The sequence below is a fragment of the Pituophis catenifer genome, unplaced genomic scaffold (genome assembly GCF_029215685.1).
Source record: "Pituophis catenifer annectens isolate HBS135680 unplaced genomic scaffold, rPitCat1.0.hap2 SCAF_17, whole genome shotgun sequence".
NCBI classification, from domain to species: Eukaryota; Metazoa; Chordata; class Lepidosauria; order Squamata; family Colubridae; genus Pituophis; species Pituophis catenifer.
In genome coordinates this window covers 8,291,260-8,310,534 of record NW_027256897.1, presented here as the reverse complement: position 1 = coordinate 8,310,534, position 19,275 = coordinate 8,291,260, and the positions used below count along the sequence as shown (strand labels likewise).

The 19,275-nt window shown below is 41.8% G+C and overlaps 1 protein-coding gene across 1 annotated transcript in view; it reads right to left on the bottom strand.

Annotated features, from left to right (window-relative positions):
* The window catches only part of CNTRL (centriolin), a 42,230-nt gene that overhangs the window by 21,267 nt on the left and 1,688 nt on the right, over window positions 1-19,275 (bottom strand). The window contains exons 4-21 of the mRNA XM_070955608.1: window positions 18,843-18,984; window positions 17,306-17,492; window positions 16,096-16,289; window positions 15,302-15,421; window positions 13,713-13,935; window positions 12,662-12,771; window positions 11,914-12,108; window positions 9,369-9,522; window positions 8,994-9,214; window positions 8,097-8,273; window positions 6,898-7,020; window positions 6,359-6,501; window positions 5,358-5,565; window positions 4,056-4,235; window positions 3,750-3,929; window positions 2,928-3,044; window positions 1,091-1,229; window positions 797-939 (exon numbers count right to left, since the gene is read on the bottom strand). Of these exons, the coding sequence (XP_070811709.1) occupies window positions 797-939; window positions 1,091-1,229; window positions 2,928-3,044; window positions 3,750-3,929; window positions 4,056-4,235; window positions 5,358-5,565; window positions 6,359-6,501; window positions 6,898-7,020; window positions 8,097-8,273; window positions 8,994-9,214; window positions 9,369-9,522; window positions 11,914-12,108; window positions 12,662-12,771; window positions 13,713-13,935; window positions 15,302-15,421; window positions 16,096-16,289; window positions 17,306-17,492; window positions 18,843-18,984 (2,956 nt within the window). The remainder of the gene's footprint in view (window positions 1-796; window positions 940-1,090; window positions 1,230-2,927; window positions 3,045-3,749; window positions 3,930-4,055; window positions 4,236-5,357; window positions 5,566-6,358; window positions 6,502-6,897; window positions 7,021-8,096; window positions 8,274-8,993; window positions 9,215-9,368; window positions 9,523-11,913; window positions 12,109-12,661; window positions 12,772-13,712; window positions 13,936-15,301; window positions 15,422-16,095; window positions 16,290-17,305; window positions 17,493-18,842; window positions 18,985-19,275) is intronic.

Below are 19,275 nucleotides of genomic sequence, written 5' to 3'. Positions count from 1 at the left end.
TGTATAACTATGAATCCTTCTACCAAAATATGGCAACATACTATGCTACAGAAGCTGACTTATGCACTATAAATATGCAAACATCTGTACGTACAAGGGGTAAAGAAAGGGAAAAAAGGGCTAGAATCATTTTGTTATGGAAATCCTCCAAGTTATGTCAATTCACAAAGCTGGCTATAGATGCTGCGGTTTTCCTTCTCTTTGGAGAATGGGTCTCTTCTCCATACGGACATAACCAGGTTGCAGGGGAAAAAAATCTGTAAGGAAAGTGGGCTCTGTTGAAAAGAAATTGTGGATGACAGAAGCTGGCTGGGCCTAGTTCGGGCTTCCACTCAGGAAAACTCAAAATATTTATCTAACTTCGGCTTAGCAAGGTGGAGAAAAGTAGCCAGCTGTAGGCAGGATGAAGAGAAATAATAGCAATAGCACTTAGATTTATATACCGCTTCACAGTGCTTTTACAGCCCTCTCTAAGCTGTTTACAGAGTCAGCCTCTTGCCCTCAACAAACTGGATCCTCATTTTACCCACCTCGGAAGGAGGGAAGGCTGAGTCAACCTTGAGCCTTGGAGAGATTCGAGCTGCCAAATTGCAAGCAGCCGGCAGTCAGCAGAAGTAGCCTGCAGTACCGCATTCTAACCACTGCGCCATCATCTCAGCTCTCAAATAAATAAAACGATGCTTCCTAACTCCAGATGTTTTTTTTTTTATGAAAACAAGAGGCAGCCCTGTAAACAACTGTGCTTGATTTGATTGAAAGTCTCTTTCAAGGCAAACGGTGTGACGGTTTTTCATACTTGGGATGATGATGGCACAAAAAACAGATGTTGACTCTGCTGGAGTGGAGCCACGAAGCTAGCGATGGTATCGTTCTGCTGAGAGATCGTACGTCGGAGTCCTTCGATTTCCCCCAGTACGCTTTCCATTTCAGCCCTGTTGCCTACAAGGGAATTTAAAAATTCACTGTGTTTTAAGCAAGTCGGTTGTCTTATTGTTTTAAGCGTGTTAGTTATTCTGTGGGCACAACGTCTTTCGCGGAAGAGTGCAAATTCATCCACGTTTGCCGAAAAGCAAAGAGAAAAGCAACAAACCGTTTTTAGCCTGATCTAAGGCTCGGCGGAGTCGGTCCGTTTCTGCTTTCTGCCACTTCAGAAGCCCATTCAACTTGTCCCACTCTTCCTTTTGAAAATGCGAAGCCGCCATCTCGGCATCGTTCTTTTCCAATTCCAACTGCAATGTTGAAAAACATTTTATTTTGGGTGGAAAATGTTTGCTTTTGAGGGTGCCCCATACCAAGTCCTTCATGTCCACTGATCTGACCGATTTTGACATGCTGTCAAAAACTGGTGGATGGATTTGAATCCCATGCAGGGTGGATAAAAATCGATGATTTTTTTTTTAAAAAATCAAAAAAGTGGAGTTTGTTTTATTTAAATTGAATTTTTTTAAAAATTTAAATCAGATATTTTGGATTTTTATCGAATTTATTTTAATAGAATGCTTTTGGAGTAAAAATCTATCTAAAGACAGTTTTCTATTTAAGATATATTAACGATTTAGTTGATTCAGCATGAAATGGAGCTTAGTTATGTAGCATGAGACTGTATATTCTGCAATATTGGGACTGTCGGTGAGTCAACAGCAGGTCAGAGGAGGAGCTGATGCGGGACAGAAATGATAGCTGCTCTTTAAAAATTATGATTTAAATCGAACTGATTTAAATCAAGCCTTTTTACTAGTGACTTAAATCAAGTCGATTTAAATGAAATCCACCCTGATCCCATGTAAAACCAAGAAGGATCACAGGGTCAAAGACAGTATCTTGAGTCCTCTCCCTGGGCAGAGGAGACATGATGGATCCAGCCAAATGATAGCATGGGATCTTTCTAAATCTTCCACATATATTTCTGATGAAGTTTGTCATTGATTTTTCAATTTTAAAGGACTTTGGGAGACACCAAATTCTAACATCTTACATCCTCCACCTCAGGCATCTTTCACTCCAGTTTTCAGGTCAATTAGTAATAGCACTTACTTATATGGGTAGTCTTCGACTTACAGCAGTTCGTTTAGTGACCGTTTGAAGTTACAACAGGACTGAAAAAAAGGAACTTTTTCACATGACCGTTACAGCAGCCCCGTGAACAAAATTCAGAAGCTTGGCAAATGATTCATATTTATGACAATTTGCAGTGTCCTGGGCTCATTTTATCACCTTTTGTGACCTTCTGACAAGCCAACTCAATGGGTGTTTAACAGATCTGCTTTAACAACTGCGTGACTAACTTAACCACTAGAGTGATTCACTTAACAAGTGTGGCAAGAAAGGTCGTGAAATAGGGCAAAACTCAGTCAACAAATGTCTCGGTTAGCAATAGAAATTTTGGGCTCAATTGTGGTCGTAATTTAAGGACTACCTGTATACCATTCCATAGTGCATCACAGTGCTCTCTAAGCGATTTACAGGTCAGCCTATTGACCCCAACAATCTGGGTCCTCATTTTACCAACCTCGGAAGGATGGAAGGCTGAGTCAATTTTGATCTCCATCAGGATCGAATTCCAGATGGTGGGCAGAGTTTGTTTTTTTTTTTTTTTTTAATTTGATTTATATGCCGCCCTTCTCCGGAGACTCAGGGCGGCTTACAATGCGTTAAGCAATAGCCTTCATTCTTTTGTATATTTTATACAAAGTCAGCTTATTGCCCCCACAAACTGGGTCCTCATTTCACCTACCTTAGAAAGGATGGAAGGCTGAGTCAACCTTGAGCCTTGGAGAGATTCGAACTAGCAGAAATTGCAGGCAGCTGTGTTAATAACAGGGTACACTAAACCCCTGTACTATCAAGGCTCTTGATAGTTTGCCTGTAATACTGCTTCTTAGCCACCAGGACTCCACTATGAAAAGGAACATGTAAACATAACATACCTGCGCCTCTTTTTCTCTGAGAAGCTTCTGCAAAAGTCCTATTTCTGTCTCTGCTCTGGCCAGATCCTTAGCTGCTTGAGTGGCCTGCATGCAGAACTTTTCTGCCTCCTGAAGCTCCTTCAGTTGGGAGGAAAATGGAAAGGGGGATGAAAGGCCAAATCAGTTTGGAGTAGCATTTTACAAATTGTGCATTTAATTAATTTACAAAAGAGCAGCTACAGAGACTTTCAATGCTCTCTCTGTGTTCAATGCCACCGTTCTTTGGAATCTCTCTCTACCTCTTGCTGGATTCACCAGCATTAATATAAATAAAGTTTATATATAATGATAAAAGCGACACAGTGGCTCAGTGGCTAAGACGCCGAGCTTGTCGATCAAAAGGTCAGCAGTTCAGCGATTCGAATCCCTAGCGCCGCGTAACAGGGTGAGCTCCCGTTACTTGTCCCAGCTTCTGCCAACCTAGCAGTTCGAAAGCATGTAAAAAATGCAAGTAGAAAAATAGGGACCACCTTTGGTGGGAAGGTAATAGCATTCCGTGCGCCTTTGGCATTGAGTCATGCCAGCCACATGACCACAGAGAAATCTTCGGACAGTGCTGGCTCTTCGGCTTTGAAACGGAGATGAGCACCGCCCCCTAGAGTTCCGCCTAAGAACAGTAGCACATATGTGCGAGGGGAACCTTTACCTTTTTTATAATGATAAATGATAAAATATAATGATAAAGTTTGCTTAGCTACAGGTCTCGAACACAGGTTTCCTTTCCGTAAGCAATGAGGATTTGGTTGGCACCATTCTGAGCGGGGAGTTTCTGCAGCACCGTACCTCGGAACGTTCCCGATTGATTTTGAACACAGTCCCATGAAGCGACTGGAGCTGGTCTTTGGCTGCGCAGAGCTGGGCTGTGGCCTGTTTATCGGAAGCGGAAATGGCTTCTTTTAACGCCTTCAGCTCTTTGCTGAGGCTGTGGAACTGCAGCTGGGCCCTCGCGTCTTCCGCCTTTTTCTGGAAAGACCCACAAAAGTGCATTCAACAGATTTGAGCAAAGCAAAACAAGGCACTGAAAGCTACAATAAAATAACCAGGATTCACTTGGACCTTGAACCAGGACCTTCAAGAGGAGAAACCCACCTTATTCTCCAAGTCTTCCAGCTCAGCAAGGATTTGTTCTTTCTCTTCATCAGCTTCTTGAAGCTGCTGATCGGTGAGGCCCTGAATTTCCTCCATGCTCTTCAGCTTTTCGACGAGATGCTGGATTTCACCCTCTAGCTGCTGGACACGAGCCTCATTCTGCCTTCTCTCGGATTTAATCTAGATAAACGCAAGAAACAAAAGGGGCGAATGATACTAAGGATTGGATCTAGATAAATATAAGTAACAAAGGAAAGTCAGTGAATGATACTAACAAGGTATCTTGTCAATATCGAGCATTCCCACTGATGCAAAAATAAAAAAAAGTTTGGATTTTTTTTAGTTTAAAAGGTGAGAATGAGAAGAAGTGGGAAGGAACAGGCTGAAAATCTTATTTTACTAAAACAAACATCAAATGAAATGTATCAGCACGTTCCTTCCCACTCACAATTTTTCCTGCTGTATTAATAATTGTAATAGTTGTCATTTTTTAAATTATAACTCAACCGCTGTTTTTATAGAGAAGCTCTGATCTTCAGCTATACTCTTAGGGTCTCACGACCGGGGGTTGGGGACCCCTGCCTTTAAGTCTTTAGAATCATAGCAGCCAAATAATAATGAGACAGAGAGAGTTTTGTATAATTAGATGCCGGTAAGGATTAAGGCCCAGTTGCAATGTATGGTTGTGAAATTTGGACCATAAGGAAGGCTGAGTGTCAAAGAATGGAGGCCTTTGAACTCTGGTGCTGGAGAAGACTCCTGCGAGTCTCTTGGACTGCAAGGCGATCAAACTGGTCAGTCCGAGAGGAGATCAACCCTGACTGCTCTTTAGAAGGCCAGATCCTGAAGTGGAAACTCAAATACTTTGGCCACCTAATGAGAAGGAAGGACACTGGAGAAGAGCCTAATGCTGGGAAAGATTGAGGGCAAAAGAAAAAGGGGACGACAGAGAATGAGGTGGCCGGATGGAGTCACTGAAGCAGTCGGCGTGAGCTTCAATGGACTCCAGAGGATGGTAGAGGATAGGAAGGCCTGGAGGAATGTTGTCCAAGGAGTTGCGATGGGTCGGACATGACTTCGCAACTAACAACAACAACAAAGGATTAAGGATCAAGCCAAAGATTTTCTGCAGAATATTAGTTGCAGAATTGAGGAAAAAGTGACCCATAAAAACAACGTATTATTTATATAAAAGATTTCTGCCAAAATGCTGAGTGATCTTTCCTCCCACTAGTTATAATTTGCCATTCATTCATTCATTCATTCATTCATTCATTCATTCATTCATTCATTCATTCTTACTTTGGCTTCCGCAGCTCTGTTGCAGGCCAGTTTATACTTTTCTTGGGCTTCTTCCAGCTCAGCCCGTTGAGTAGCCATCTCTTTCTGGAGCTCTCTCTCCCTGGCCTGGGCCGATTCATTTTCTTGCTGGGAACGAGCTAAGATCTCGGCGAACTGTTTCTGCAGCTCCGCTAGGCTCTTCCCTAATACGTCCTTCGAGTTATGGCACCTGTTGTAGAAAAGCAAAAATTTTTTTTTAAAAAAAACGAAACGTTATGGGAGATTTAAACAATAAACTAAAATAAATAAAGAACGTCCTATCGGGGAAAATGAGGATAAAGAAGAAGTGGAAGGCAAAAAGGGGAAACCCACCACATTTCTAAAGTTTGGCAGAGACGTGATTCCCCAGGAAAAACCCTTAATGGATTTTAAAAAGTAAACACCCTAAAGGTTCAAAAGGAAAATAAATGCCTCTCCTCATGTGTAAGCACACCTAGAAGCTTCATTGGGCTGCCTAGGACTAGAATTACCCAAGTCTTTCCAGATGTATCTTCCATTCCCATTGTCAGGTCCACCACCTTCGGCTTGGCGCCACACTGGCGTCCTGCCATCAAAGGACTAGGGGGGAGGGTTGGGGACGATGACAAATGGGCAGTAAAACTCTATGCACTATTGTGTGGGAATCTGTAAAAGGGGATGACAGCTGAAGAAAAGCAGATCAACGTGGAACCACAGTTCAAGGCATCTTCAAGGCCGTTTGCCCTGAGCATGGAAAATTACCAGCCCAAATACCTCAGTGTTCCCAAAACACCTCGACGACATCACATTGACTGGATTTCAATCTGTCATGGGGGAAGGGACAGGACTGAAGGATTCCGCCTGACTTTACTGCAACAAGCATCTCTTAGTAAAAGTACCTTTCATTTCAACCAAATGGGAGTCGAGGGTTTTCCTTCCCTAAGGGATCAGACTGGGGCAGGTCTCACACCCATGGATTTAGGACTTTTCTGATTTTATCGCACCTGATTTCTGTCCCAGTCCGCAACTTTTGTTTGAGTTCGTTCACACGAGCTGAGACTTCCTCGGGATGAATTAAGCTATCGGTTGTGTGATTCAGTTGCTCCTGTGTGTCTTTCAGTTGCTGCCTCAAGAGGTGGTTGTCTTTCTGATAGATAGATAGAGAGAGAGAGAGAGAGATGGGGGGGAGGGAGGGAGAGAGAGAGAGAGAGAGAGGTTTGAAAGATCATAATGCACCATTACAAAGTTGAAATTTATTTATTTTCATTCGGTCGCAGAATAAAACCTACAGACATCTCATCAGAACATTAACAGTGCCGCACATTTGCAAACAAGATTTATTTATTTTTTTGTCATTCAACTGCTTTGTTGTTATTACAACAAATAATAATTTCTCTAGCATAAAGGTTTTGTTAATTTTTAACAGACCTGAATGACCAGAAAAGACAGGTACACAACTGATTTTCACTGAACATTCATCAGGCTAATATTAATTCTTTGAAGGAAAAGAGCTACGAAGGCAATTGGGGAAAAAATATTCTACCTGCAGCAGTTTGAGTTGGGAAAGCAGCTGGTTATTCTCCTGTTCCCTCTCTTCGCACAATTGTGCTTTGGCCAAGGCATTCTCCAAGGCCTGCCTCTCCTTGCCAAGCTGAGACTGTTCCACCTGTAACCCCCAATCAGAAAAGAAAAAAAAAATGAGGTAGAAAGCAAATCTTTCAAAGGAAACTGAAGCAACCTGCCCCCCCAAAATTGAGCTACTGAATATTGATTTACGTTTTGTATCTAAAGGCCCTGAAGATGAAGTTCCCATTTCTCAACCTCCATCGGGATGGAATTTGAGAATGCCTTTGTTGAAATAAATCTGTCCAGAACATCTTTGACACCTTAAAACAGGGGTACTCAAACTACGGCCCATGGGCCGGATACGGTCTGCGGAAGCCATTAATTTGGCCTGCGCGGGACCATGAGGCTGCCCCACCCACATCGCCCCACCTATCCCCACCTGCCTTCTGGAGGCTGAGGAGGCCAAAAATGGGACATGTGGGCCCATTTTTCGCCTCCCTGGCCTACAGAGAGAGAGAGAGAGAGAGAGAGAGAGAGAGAGAGAGAGAGAGAGAGAGAAAGGGAGGGAGGGAAGGAGAGAGAGAGACAGACAGACAGACAGACAGAAAGATAGACAAAGATATAGAGGCAGAGAGAGAGAGAGGGAGGGAGGAAAGGAAGGAGAGAGAGAGAGAGAGGGAGAGAGAGAGAAAGGGAGGGAAGGAGAGAGAGAGAGAGAGACAGAAAGACAGACAGACAAAGATATAGAGGCAGAGAGAGAGGGAGGGAGGGAGGAAAGGAAGGAGAGAGAGGGGGGAGAGAGGGAGGGGGAGGGAGAGAGAGAGAGGGAGAGGGAAACAGAAGTCCCTCACCCCCCACCCCCACGGCAGCCAAATCCCTTCACTAACCTGCTTTCCACCCTAGGAGCAAAACAAATTAAAGTTTAATTTATGTGTATCATTTACCAGACTGCTAAATTGGCCACCCCATCCAGTCACATGACGCTGGTCCGCCCCACCCCCCTCCAAATTCTGAGGGATCGTGAATTGACCCCGTTTAAAAAGTTTGAGGACCCCTGCCTTAAAACATCACTTCTCGGGAAGGTCCCACTAACAATTCTAAAGCTGGAGAGCTACTAACTTTGATTTCAGACAACAAGATGACGGGGGCCTTTTATTTATATATATGTTTGCCTACCTGAATAATCTGCTTTAAATTCTCCAGCTCTTCCTTCTGCTGGCTGGCTTCAGTGTCTCGAGCCTTCAGCTCAGCTTCCAGCTCAGCCTCATAAGCGCTGATCTCTCCTTGGGCTTCCTGCAAGGCCTCGTTGAGTTCACGTTGCTGTTGGAGAGCCCGTTCCAGGTTCGCCGTTTCCTGAAATCAAAGGTACCTTTGGATTCTTCCTATCAACCTGTCCACAATATTGCAAAATGTAGATTGTGGAAACTAATCAAGGAGAGAAGCAACCTAGAACTTAAGGAGAAATTTCCTGACAGAACAATTAATCAGTGGAACAACTTGCCTGCAGAAGTTGTGAATGCTCCAACACTGGAAATTTTTAAGATGATGTTGGATAACCATTTGTCTGAAGTGGTGTAGGGTTTCCTGCCTGGGCAGGGGGTTGGATTAGAAGACCTCCAAGGTCCCTTCCAACTCTTGTTATTCTATTCTATTCTATTCTATTCTATTCTATTCTATTCTATTCTATTCTATTCTATTCTATTCTATTCTATTCTATTCTATTCTATTATTATTCTATTCTATTCTATTCTATTCTATTCTATTCTATTCTATTCTATTCTATTCTATTCTATTCTATTGACAGGCACAGTTTCCTTGGTGCTCTCTGAGCTTGCTTGATTTCTTGCACACATTTCGTTACCCAAACTAGGTAACATCATCGGTGCTAGGCTGGAGAGCACCAAGAAGCCCTCATTTCAATCCTGAGCTACAAATATTATCCTTTACTTGGTGCGATTTTCAGTCAAAAAGAGAGAAAGAAAGGGATCTGATCAAAATACATTTCCGAAGCTGGTAAGGGTAATTATAACCTTGAATGGCAAGGCTATAAAGACAGTTGTCTTCATAACTCACTTTTCTGAGGTTTTCAGCATCGATGGCAACTATTTCCAGCTGGTTCCTCTCTTCCTCTACCTCTTCCAGTCTTTTCAGCAAAGCCTCCTTCTCTTTCCGCAGGTCTTTGCACTCATCGGTCGCTTGCTTCGTCTGACTCTTAACGTTCTCGAGGTATTCCTGTAATCCTAGGATGACTTCTTCCAAGTCTTTCTTCAGGGCTTCGTTGGCTGCAATTTGGCCTGCGAACAGATATTAATGACAATTCCCAAGCTACCCCCGATGTTTCTTGCAACAAAACCTTTATTGATGCTTAATAAACACCCGCACCCCGTAACATCTGAGGCACACATGGCCAGTTTGCCATAAAGGGAGGATTGCAAAGGAGAAGGTTACCATCTGTAAGCTGTTGCTCCAAATCCCGGATTTCTTCCGTTTCATTGGCGATCCTGGACAGCACGTTATCCAGGCGGCTTTCCAGTTGCTTATAATGCCTCCTCATCATGTCGAGTTGCTGCTCTTTGCTTGCTTTCTGAGCCTTCATATGAGCCTAGGGACAGAATGGGCAGACGTTGAGCAACAAAGATGTTTTGGAGGCTAAAACATATGAAGAACGGTTGCACGAATTGAGTATGTCTAGTTTAATGAAAAGAAGGACTAGGCGTGACACGATAGCAGTGTTCCATATTTGAGGGGCTGCCACAGAGAAAAGGGGATCAATCTATTCTCCAAAGCACCTGTGGGCAGGACAAGAAGCAATGGATGGAAACTCATCAAGGAGAGTAGCAACCTAGGACAAAGGAGAAATGTTCTGACAGCGAGAACAATTAATCAGTGGAACGGCTTGCCTTCAGAGGTTGTGGATGCTCCATCACTGGAGGCTTTCAAGAAGAGACTGGACAGGTATTTGTCTGAAATGATGTAGGGTTTCCTCCTTGAGCAGGAGGTTGGACTAGAAGATCTCTGAGGTTGCTTCCAACTCTATTATTCTATGTTCTATGACAGCTCAAAGCAATGCAAGAAAATGAAAACCAAACACCCTCAACAGCTAACAAAAGTATTATATGCAGTAACTGGTGTTTTTTTTTTTTAAAGATCACAAAACCCATTCTAACAACATCTCCTGACAGCTAACAGCTCACCTAAACTGTCCGGATAGCAGGTTTTATTACAGTGTTCCATTTGCACTGACTTAGAAAATAGTTTGTAGGTAGATTCTGCATACTTGATTCCCTCACAAACTGGGGTTCCAGACTACCGATTTCTATTGCTGTCCTGTATTTGGCTATTTTTAATAAATAGCCTCACACATGTGCTAGTCGTTCCCAACTCTAGGGGGCGGTGCTCATCTCCGTTTCAAAGCCGGAGAGCCAGTGCTGTCCGAAGATATCTCCGTGGTCATGTGGCCAGCATGACTAAACACCAAAGGCACACGGAATGCTGTTACCTTTCCACCAAAGGTGGTCCCTATTTTTCGACTTGCATTTTTTACGTGCTTTCGAACTGCTAGGTTGGCAGAAGCTGGGACAAGTCACAGGAGCTCATCCCGTTACCTGGCACTAGGGATTCAAACCGCTGAACTGCCGACCTTTCGATGGAAGCTCAGCATCTTAGCCACTGAGCCACCACATCCCTGGCTATTTCTATGTCAATAGCAAAAAGAAAAAAAAAAGATTGTTTGGACTGTCAACTTCCAAAATAAAAGCAATGGTTAAAAAACAACAACGAGGAATCTCAATACTTAGTCAAATAGTCCCTTTAGATAACTGTAGCATCCAGCAATGATTTTAAAAATGCAAAACCATAATGATTCTGATTCCAAGAATGCAATGATTTCCAGATACTCTTCCAGATTCCCTGAAGCAATGCAAAAAAAAGGTCGAAGCACGTTTCACATGAGCACGATCGCACACTCACCAAGCTTCTCGGCCATTGTTGACACACCCACAATCACGCTAGATCCATCTTCCTTTTTCTACAGTCTATCTACCGCTGAATGCTGTCAACTCCCCTTCAAGGTCCCTGCAGCTGCTGAGCTGCCTCCAGAGTCTTTTGATGGGGGGGGGAGGAGGAGGAGAAAACTTACACTGCTTTCTTTGTCTCGTCTCCTTTTCCCCTCCCCGCTCAGCATGTGAAATTCATTGTGGGGAGAAAAATGCAGCAACAGAAGGAGTTGCTTAATCGGGACACAGTTCCCCTAATCTCTTTTCTCATCTGGCGCATCATCCGCTGTTTGACAGTTGCAACTTGGGGCGAGGAAGTGGTTTTGAAAGAAGCCAGCTCCAGAGACCGTGTGAGATTCTTTATGACGCTTGCCCAGCGGGAACGTGCGTGCCAATCCCTGCTTGTCTCGGTTAATTGGGCTCTGCCCTGTTTGCTTTAAATCACAACACAGGAAACTGCCTGTCGGCAGCCAATCAGCTATAGGAGTGGCAGCAGGCACTTCTGCTCTCCGAGAGAGAGGCCGGCCACTGGAGGAAACAGCTTCCTTTTGTTTCGAAAGCATGGGGGGTGGGAGGGATGTCAGTTTGGGAAGGCTGCAATCTTGGCAAGGTTTTCTGTCGGGAGCTTTGTGGCCTGGCGCACAAAAAATTAGTTTGGGACAACAAGTATTCACCCCCACGGGATTGAAAAACTAGATGGGCTGGTTTGCAAACGATCAACGCTAAAGTAATTTGCGATATTCTGCAATTGCCAAAATAAAATTTTAAAAAATTTCGCTTAATGAAAGTTGGCTTTTGCTAAGGGAACTCTGGGTAGGTTGAACCGCATCTAAACTTCCTGCAGACCAATTGGACGTCCGGCAATCTAACAATAAGCAGAGGCGTCTGACTAATGTAATTGGCAAAAACTCAAAGCTGAGTTGAGTTTCTTCGACAGAACAGATCCCAAGTTAAAAAGAAAGCAACCTATTTTAAAACAGGAAGATGTACACACTTACATGTCTTGGGTCTTTAGGATCCAGAGAATCTAGGAAACTTTGCAAGCCTTCTAGCTCCTTTTCCTTTTCCGCCATTTCTTGTTGTTGTTTCTGCATCTGTCCCTCTAGTTCCAGAGCCTCCTCTTGCAGCCGATGAACGAGACGTATCTTGTTGCTCAGCTGCTGCCGAAAACAATCCTTTTCTGCTTCAGATACCTGGAGTTGAAAATGCAGAGAATATAACCAAAGAAACCTGGGGAAGAATGAGCACGCAAGAGATTCTCAAGCTAGAAGCTTAGGTATAAAAACTTGGAATCTCTTGCCATTCAGAAATTGGGGTTCCCATTCCTGCTTAGACGTCAACGTTAATGGAAATTAATTCCAAATATAAGTGCACAGGACTGTGGCTTTTGTGGGTTTCTGGGTCAGTCTTGTGTTTTTATACGCAGCAACATTGCCATAAATGACGAAACTGGAAGATAAAATGCTAAATGTGTTGCTATTGTCATTCCAGATGAAGGATGGTTTTAATGTTTGGCTCCGAAAAGCATCATGTTCTCATTTCCCCAGTTTAAGAGCCGTAAACTGGAATTTTGAAATTTATCCTTTAGGCACAAAAAGACTAAGGTTATGTCTCGCATGAAACCATTTTTTTTATCTTTGGTGTATTGGGTTCAACGCAACATATGAATGGCAAAGCGGAAACATGGTTTAACACGTTGGGTGAGCATAGCTAGATTTGGTCATCATGCTCCCCATTTGTTCATACCTTTTTCTGGGCGACCGCATCCTGGACTTGTTTAAGCTCCTCAGTGACTTTTAAGACCTGTTGCTCTGCCTGGGCGACTTCGTTGTGCAGCGTGGCCAATTTTTCCTGGGCTGGAAAAAAAAAATGAAAAATTAAGATTCAGTTGAAATGGATTAGATGCCGGCGATGTGAAAGGCTTCTCTCTCCTGTTAGAAAAGCAAACCATTTTTAATGTTTAGATAATAATTGCTGCCAAAGCTTTTAAAGGCTCTTTTTTTTCATGCACAGGGTTTGAGAGGCTGATAAGGATCAGAGAAGGGTTTAAAAAGAAAGACCAAAGAGCCACGTAATGTGACTTTAAATCTGAATACCCTCTGAAGCTATTTCAGTGCGTCTTACTGGAATCTACCATGCTGGCTAAACCTGTGAGATGAAGAGCTGTCTATTTCAGGTCATCTCTGTGATCGCAAGGGATTTGATTCATTTATTGATAGATCAACATCAATCAAATGTTCCTAAAGGTCACCACGATGTAAAAAAGATGTGGAGACTCTAGAAAGAGTGCAGAAAAGAGCAACAAAGATGATTAGAGGACTGGAGGCTAAAACTTGAAAAACGGTTGATGGAATTGGGTATGTCTAGTTTAATGAAAAGAAGGACTAGGGGAGACATGATAGCAGTCTTCCAATATCTCAGGGGCTGCCCCAAAGAAGAGGGAGTCAAGTTATTCTCCAAAGCCCCTGAGGGCAGGACAAGAAGCAATGGGTAGAAACTAATCAAGAAGAGAAGCAATTTAGAACTAAGGAAAAATTTCCTGACAGTCAGGACAATTGATCAGTGGAACAACTTGCCTCCAGAAGTTGTGAATGCTCCAACAGTGGAAGTTTTTAAGAAGAGATTAGATAACCATTTGTCTGAAGTGGTGTAGGGTTTCTGCCTAAGCAGGGGGTTGGACTAGAAGACTGCCAAGGTCCCTTCCAACTCTGTTATTCTATTCTAGGTCACCCAAACGTACAGAGGCCTAAGCTCACTGCTCATGATTTCGAGGTAGGAAAAGGAAAGCTGTTGATACCTTCTTTAATCTTCCTCTCTTTCTCTTCAAGCTGTTCATCAAGCGACTGGAGAAGATTCTGTTTAAGATGCTGAGCTTCTTGATGTTCCTCCTTCTCTAGATTTCCCATCTGCATCTGCTGAGCCTTTCTGGAGATGTAACCCTCCATAGCAAACATGTTCCTTTTGTACCTGGCCTTGCCGATGTAAGGACTTTCACCTGGTACGTTGTCAAATTCAACATCCTAAAACAGGAGAAATAATGCAGGCGACACCAGGGATGTTAGAAGATCATCTGCAAAGCCAGCGATCTGAACCATGAGACATTTTGGATAGATTATTTTACGTTTGATTTAACCAATGGATCTTGCTATTAATTCTTATTCAATTAAACAAATAACGAGAAAACTTTGGACAAGTCCCCTTACACTTTTGTGGATTTTTTTTTTCCTGAATGCCATCTTTCTGCTTAACAACTAATTCCCACAACACTGTCAAATCATTTACTAAGACTGTATTACTATTATTCTTCTCATCCTTACTAGTATCTATCTCTTCCTACTTATGACTATAACCTTGTTGCCTGTATCTTTCAATTATATTGTTTTTACTTGTTTCCTAGTACGATTTGATAGCTTATTAGTTACCTTGACTATCACTAAGTGTTGTATCCTTTTATTCTTGATGAATGTATTTTACCCTCCTTATGTACACCTAAGACAAATTCCTTGCCCAATCACACTTGGCTGATAAAGAATTCTATTCTATTCTATTCTATTCTATTCTATTCTATTCTATTCTATTCTATTCTATTCTATTCTATTCTATTCTATTCTATTCCATTCTATTCCATTCCATTCCATTCCATTCCATTCTTTCTGTTCTGTTCTATCTTCTTCAGCCAGCCAATTGGGAATTCTCATATAATACTCTGTTCCCCCCAAAATAAGACATCCCCTGATAATAAGCCCAATCGGGCTTTTGAGTGCATGGCAATAAGGCCAAGCGCTTATTTTAGGGTTCAGAAAAATATAAGACAGAGTGAAGAAAGCACTCAAAAGGTGTTCCCCAACTTTGATACTTCCATGTTTTACCTCCTGACTTGGCCCATTCTTAACACGTGGGGCTTTGAGACATGCACTTCAGGAGGTAACCAGGGTCAAGGAAGTCTATATTAGAGGCTTCAACTACGCTGAGCCTCACAAATAAGTATTACCCTCTCACTCTCTCCCAGGATGAAAAGATACCCTGCCATGTATTGGGGCTGCAGTTTCATAGACCATGAAAATGTGGTCCAGTTCCAAAAATGACTCTTTTTATTACTTCTTCCATAAGCCTGCAGTGAACCAGAGGAAGAAGTATAGAGTTCTTGGTGCTCTTTGAGTTTGTTGGTTTTTCTTGCAGACGTTTCATTACCCAACTAGATAATATCAGCAGTGCCATCATTAACAGAGGAAGAAGTAATCCAATCATCTCAGCACATACTTAATGTGTTTAAGCCCTTCTTCTCTGGTCATTCCACTAAGAACGGGGCTACCAGAAATAGGGCTCCTAAGTTAGACAAAATTTTAGACTGCCGAAAATCAGAACACCCCCTTTCCAAGGAATTACCTCCACTGGATAATAGCCCAACGGCTCGAATTTGGCGTCGATTTTATAGAAAGCCAATTCTTGTTCCAGCTCATACTGCTTCTGACAAGCTCGAGTCAGTTCCACGGTTTTCTGCTTCAGCTAATGGAAAATGGAGGGGGGTGGGGTAAAGCAAGGTCAGTTTCAGGAAGTTGTGGATACATACAAGCAGTAAGTCAAAGTCACAGCATAATAGCGAGAATGGATTACAGGACAAACTAGTTTACGCATCGTGTAAAGCTATGGGTTTTTTTGCAGGGATGCAGTGGCTCAGTGGCTAAGAAGCTGAGCTTGTCGATCGAAAGGTCGGCAGTTCAGCGGTTCAAATCCCTAGTGCCGCGTAACAGGGTGAGCTCCCGTTACTTGTCCCAGCTTCTGCCAGAGACTTTTTTTCTGAAGCTCTGTTTCGGAGGTTTTCAGAGGCAGGAAGAAACATTTTTTCTGAAACAGAGTTTCAGAAGTTTCAGAGGCAGAAAAAAAAGCAAGGCACAGAGCTCACAACCAAGGAACCTGTTGCTAAAATTCACCTCTGGGAACAGCTGATTGGGCGGGGGGAGGCCGATCCACCTGCCAATCAGCTTTTTTCTTATTTTCCTCCCCAAAAACTAAGGTGCGTCTTATACTCCGAAAAATACGGTAACCATAGTTAATAAAAACACAGTTAAATATTGGACAGTGGATCACATAAAGAATTTAACTTCATATCAAGTCTGCAAGCAATCCATAACCTTAGAATAGGATCTATGGTTGACTAACACCCATATACATTGCTTTACCAACTCATTTTTGGTTTCCAATTCGGTCTCCAGGTCTTTATGGCTCTGTTTCTGCTGCTCTTGCTTCTGTTTTAAGGATTTGTTCTGCTCCTCTTGTTGCTGGACTTGCTCTAGCAAACCAGACTGTTTGTTCTGCAAGCATTCTATCTCCTTGGTCATCTGTTCCAGGTTATGTTCCAGGTGTTCTATCTCTTCTGCAAAAGACAAGCAAGCCAGGAAAAAAAAAAAATCACATCCAACTTCTTCTTGGCAGGAAAGCAAATAAATAATGCAAATTGGATTGGCAGACCAAACCGAATGTTCGTTTATAACTGAGAGAGAAAAACAGGTAGGAAGGGCTGGTGCCAAAGACAAGGCTGAGGGAAGCCTGTTACACAGTGTGAGGCTATTTACTGACAAGTTCTTGTATCTCAGATAGACCATATTGCAGGGTGGATAAAAATCGATGATTTTTAATTAATTAATTAATTAATTAATTAATATAGGATTTTTAGAAATTTAAATCAATTTTTTTTATTTAAATTGGATTTTTTTTTATTTTTATCAAATTTATTTTAATAAAATGCTTTTGGAGTAAAAAATCTATCTAAAGATAATTTTCAATTTAAGATACATTAATAATTTAGTTTATTCAGCATGAAATGGAGCTTAGTTATGTAGAGTGAGGCTACTGTCAGTGAATCTGCAATATTGGGACTGTCAGTGAGTAGTGGGTCAGAGGAGGAGCTGCTGCGGGACAGAAATTATAATTGCTCTTTAAAAATTATGATTTAAATCGAGATAATTTAAATCCTTTTTACTAGTGATTTAAATTGTGATTTAAATCACAATCCACCTGCCATAAATTACATATAATGTGGGTTACCATCCAACTGCCTGAAACAACCCTTTTCTGTATAAAAGCGTGACTACAGCCTAAAAAAAAATTGGAACAGTTCATTTTGTTACAATCCTAAATGTTTCTACATAAGGGGGTTCCACCAAATAGAATAGAATAGAATAGAATAGAATAGAATAGAATAGAATAGAATAGAATAGAATTTTTTATTGGCCAAGTGTGATTGGACACACAAGGAATTTGCCTTGGTGCATACGTTCTCAGCGTACATACAAAAAAAGATACGTTCATTAATATTAATGCAATATAATATATATTTTTAGAAGAAGCTATCTGAATGCATAATGATAGTTCGAACTGGCACTTACTTACCTAAATTAAATCTTTCAAGGGCTTCCTCCCTGTCACAATTCGTCACCGGCTGGCCCTCAAGATCCTCCAATGACCTCAGATGGAAGATGGTATAGAGACGGTAGTGAGGGAGGTTTACCACCGGGTTGTCTGCCAGGAACAGAGAAGTCAAATCTTTAAGAGGCTTCAGTTTGGCTACTTCGTGGAGCTGAAAGGAAATAATAGACAATTAATAATTTAATAGATAGATAGATAGATAGATAGATAGATAGATAGATAGATAAATGGAATAAATAATAAAGAGGCACAAGTATTAGATGTTGAGGCATAAGTTAGGGTTAAGTTTTCTACTATAGATAAGTAATGCAACAGACCATGAAATGATAAGCTAAATGGTTCTTTTATGCTAAAACTGAATAGAAATTGATGTAACCAGTTAAGATGTTCTATCAAGCATGGCGCTTCATGTTATAACTCAATTTCTGGAGTTAAAAAAAATCTATTGGCTAGATACAACTGAAAAGAAGTCTGTGTGAATGCTACACAAAGACAAACTGAGCTGAATTCTAAAGTAGGGAAATCTTCAAAAAAGAATACCCGCTTTTTCTAATATAGTACTTTCATAGAGCTTTGCAAATACACAGCAAGAGAACCAAAAATAGAAGCCAACGAAGAGCATTTTAAGGACGCACAAAATGCTTCTTTGTGCAGGAGAGTACATTTTCTTTTTTTTTTTAGCTTTAGGGAATGTTTACCCCAAATTATGCGACCCCGTCCTTGTTTTCCAGCAGAAAGCAAAGATATATTTATAGTGAGTTTCTGCAGGATTCTGCAACTGGTTATCCCATGACTGTGGAAGCTGGTTCCTCTGGCAATAGCAATCGCACTTAGACTTATATACCACATCACAGTACTTTACAGCCCTCTCTAAGCGGTTTACAGAGTCAGCATATTGCCCCCAACAATCTGGGTTCTCATTTTACCGACCTCGGAAGGATGGAAAGCTGAGACAATCTTGAACCGGTCAGGACTGAACTCCAGGTTGTGGGCAGAGTTAGCCTGCAATACTGCATTCTAACCACTGTGCCAGCAGGGCAGAGTAGAATAAGAATAAACAGAACAGAATAGAATAGAAATATGAAATACGATAGAATAGGGAATAAGGAATAGAATAGAATAGGAATAGGATAATTTATATAACACTTCACAGTGCTTTACAGCTCTAAGCATTTTATAGAATCAACCCATTGCCCCCAACAATCTAGGTCCTCATTTTAACAACTTTGAAAGGATGAAAGGCTGAGTCAACCTTGAGCTGGTCAGGATCAAACTCGTGGCTACGGGCAGAGTTAGCCTGCAATACTGCATTCTAACCACTGAGCCACCAGGGCTCTTTATTAACAGTCAGTAAAGGTATCACTAGTATTCCAAGCAGAACTGTTTTCAGAGGTGGCTATATTGTCAGATGGTGGGAAGGATTTAAACAATCACAACAATAGCTATGATGGTACCCAATCCTCTATTAATATACATTGTTGTAGGGTGGAAAATCACTTACTGATGAGATTTTATTTTTTCTTAAATTCAGGATGCGAAGGGACCGGAGTTTTTTCCCCAGCCACCCAGGGAGGTGTTCAATCTCATTCCCAGCCAGGTTCAGCTTCTGCAGACTGTGTAAATGTTCAATCCCTTCTATTTTACTGGACAAAAAAAAGAGATGGGTTGACAATCCGGCATATTAAGGTGAGGAACAGGTTCGGATTTTAACATCAATTATAGTTTTTATACAAAGGAAGAGCTGTGATAACATTTCCCCACTCTGCAGGCTACGATTAGAAGAACTGAACAACAGCCCAGCTTAAATAAAAAGCTACGAAGTTACAAGAATACAAGGGCATCTAAACTTACAGGAAGTTTGCTGACATACATTGGTTTGTTGTTACATATTATTTTTCCATGTACTTCTTAGACTACCTCCGTGTACTTGAATC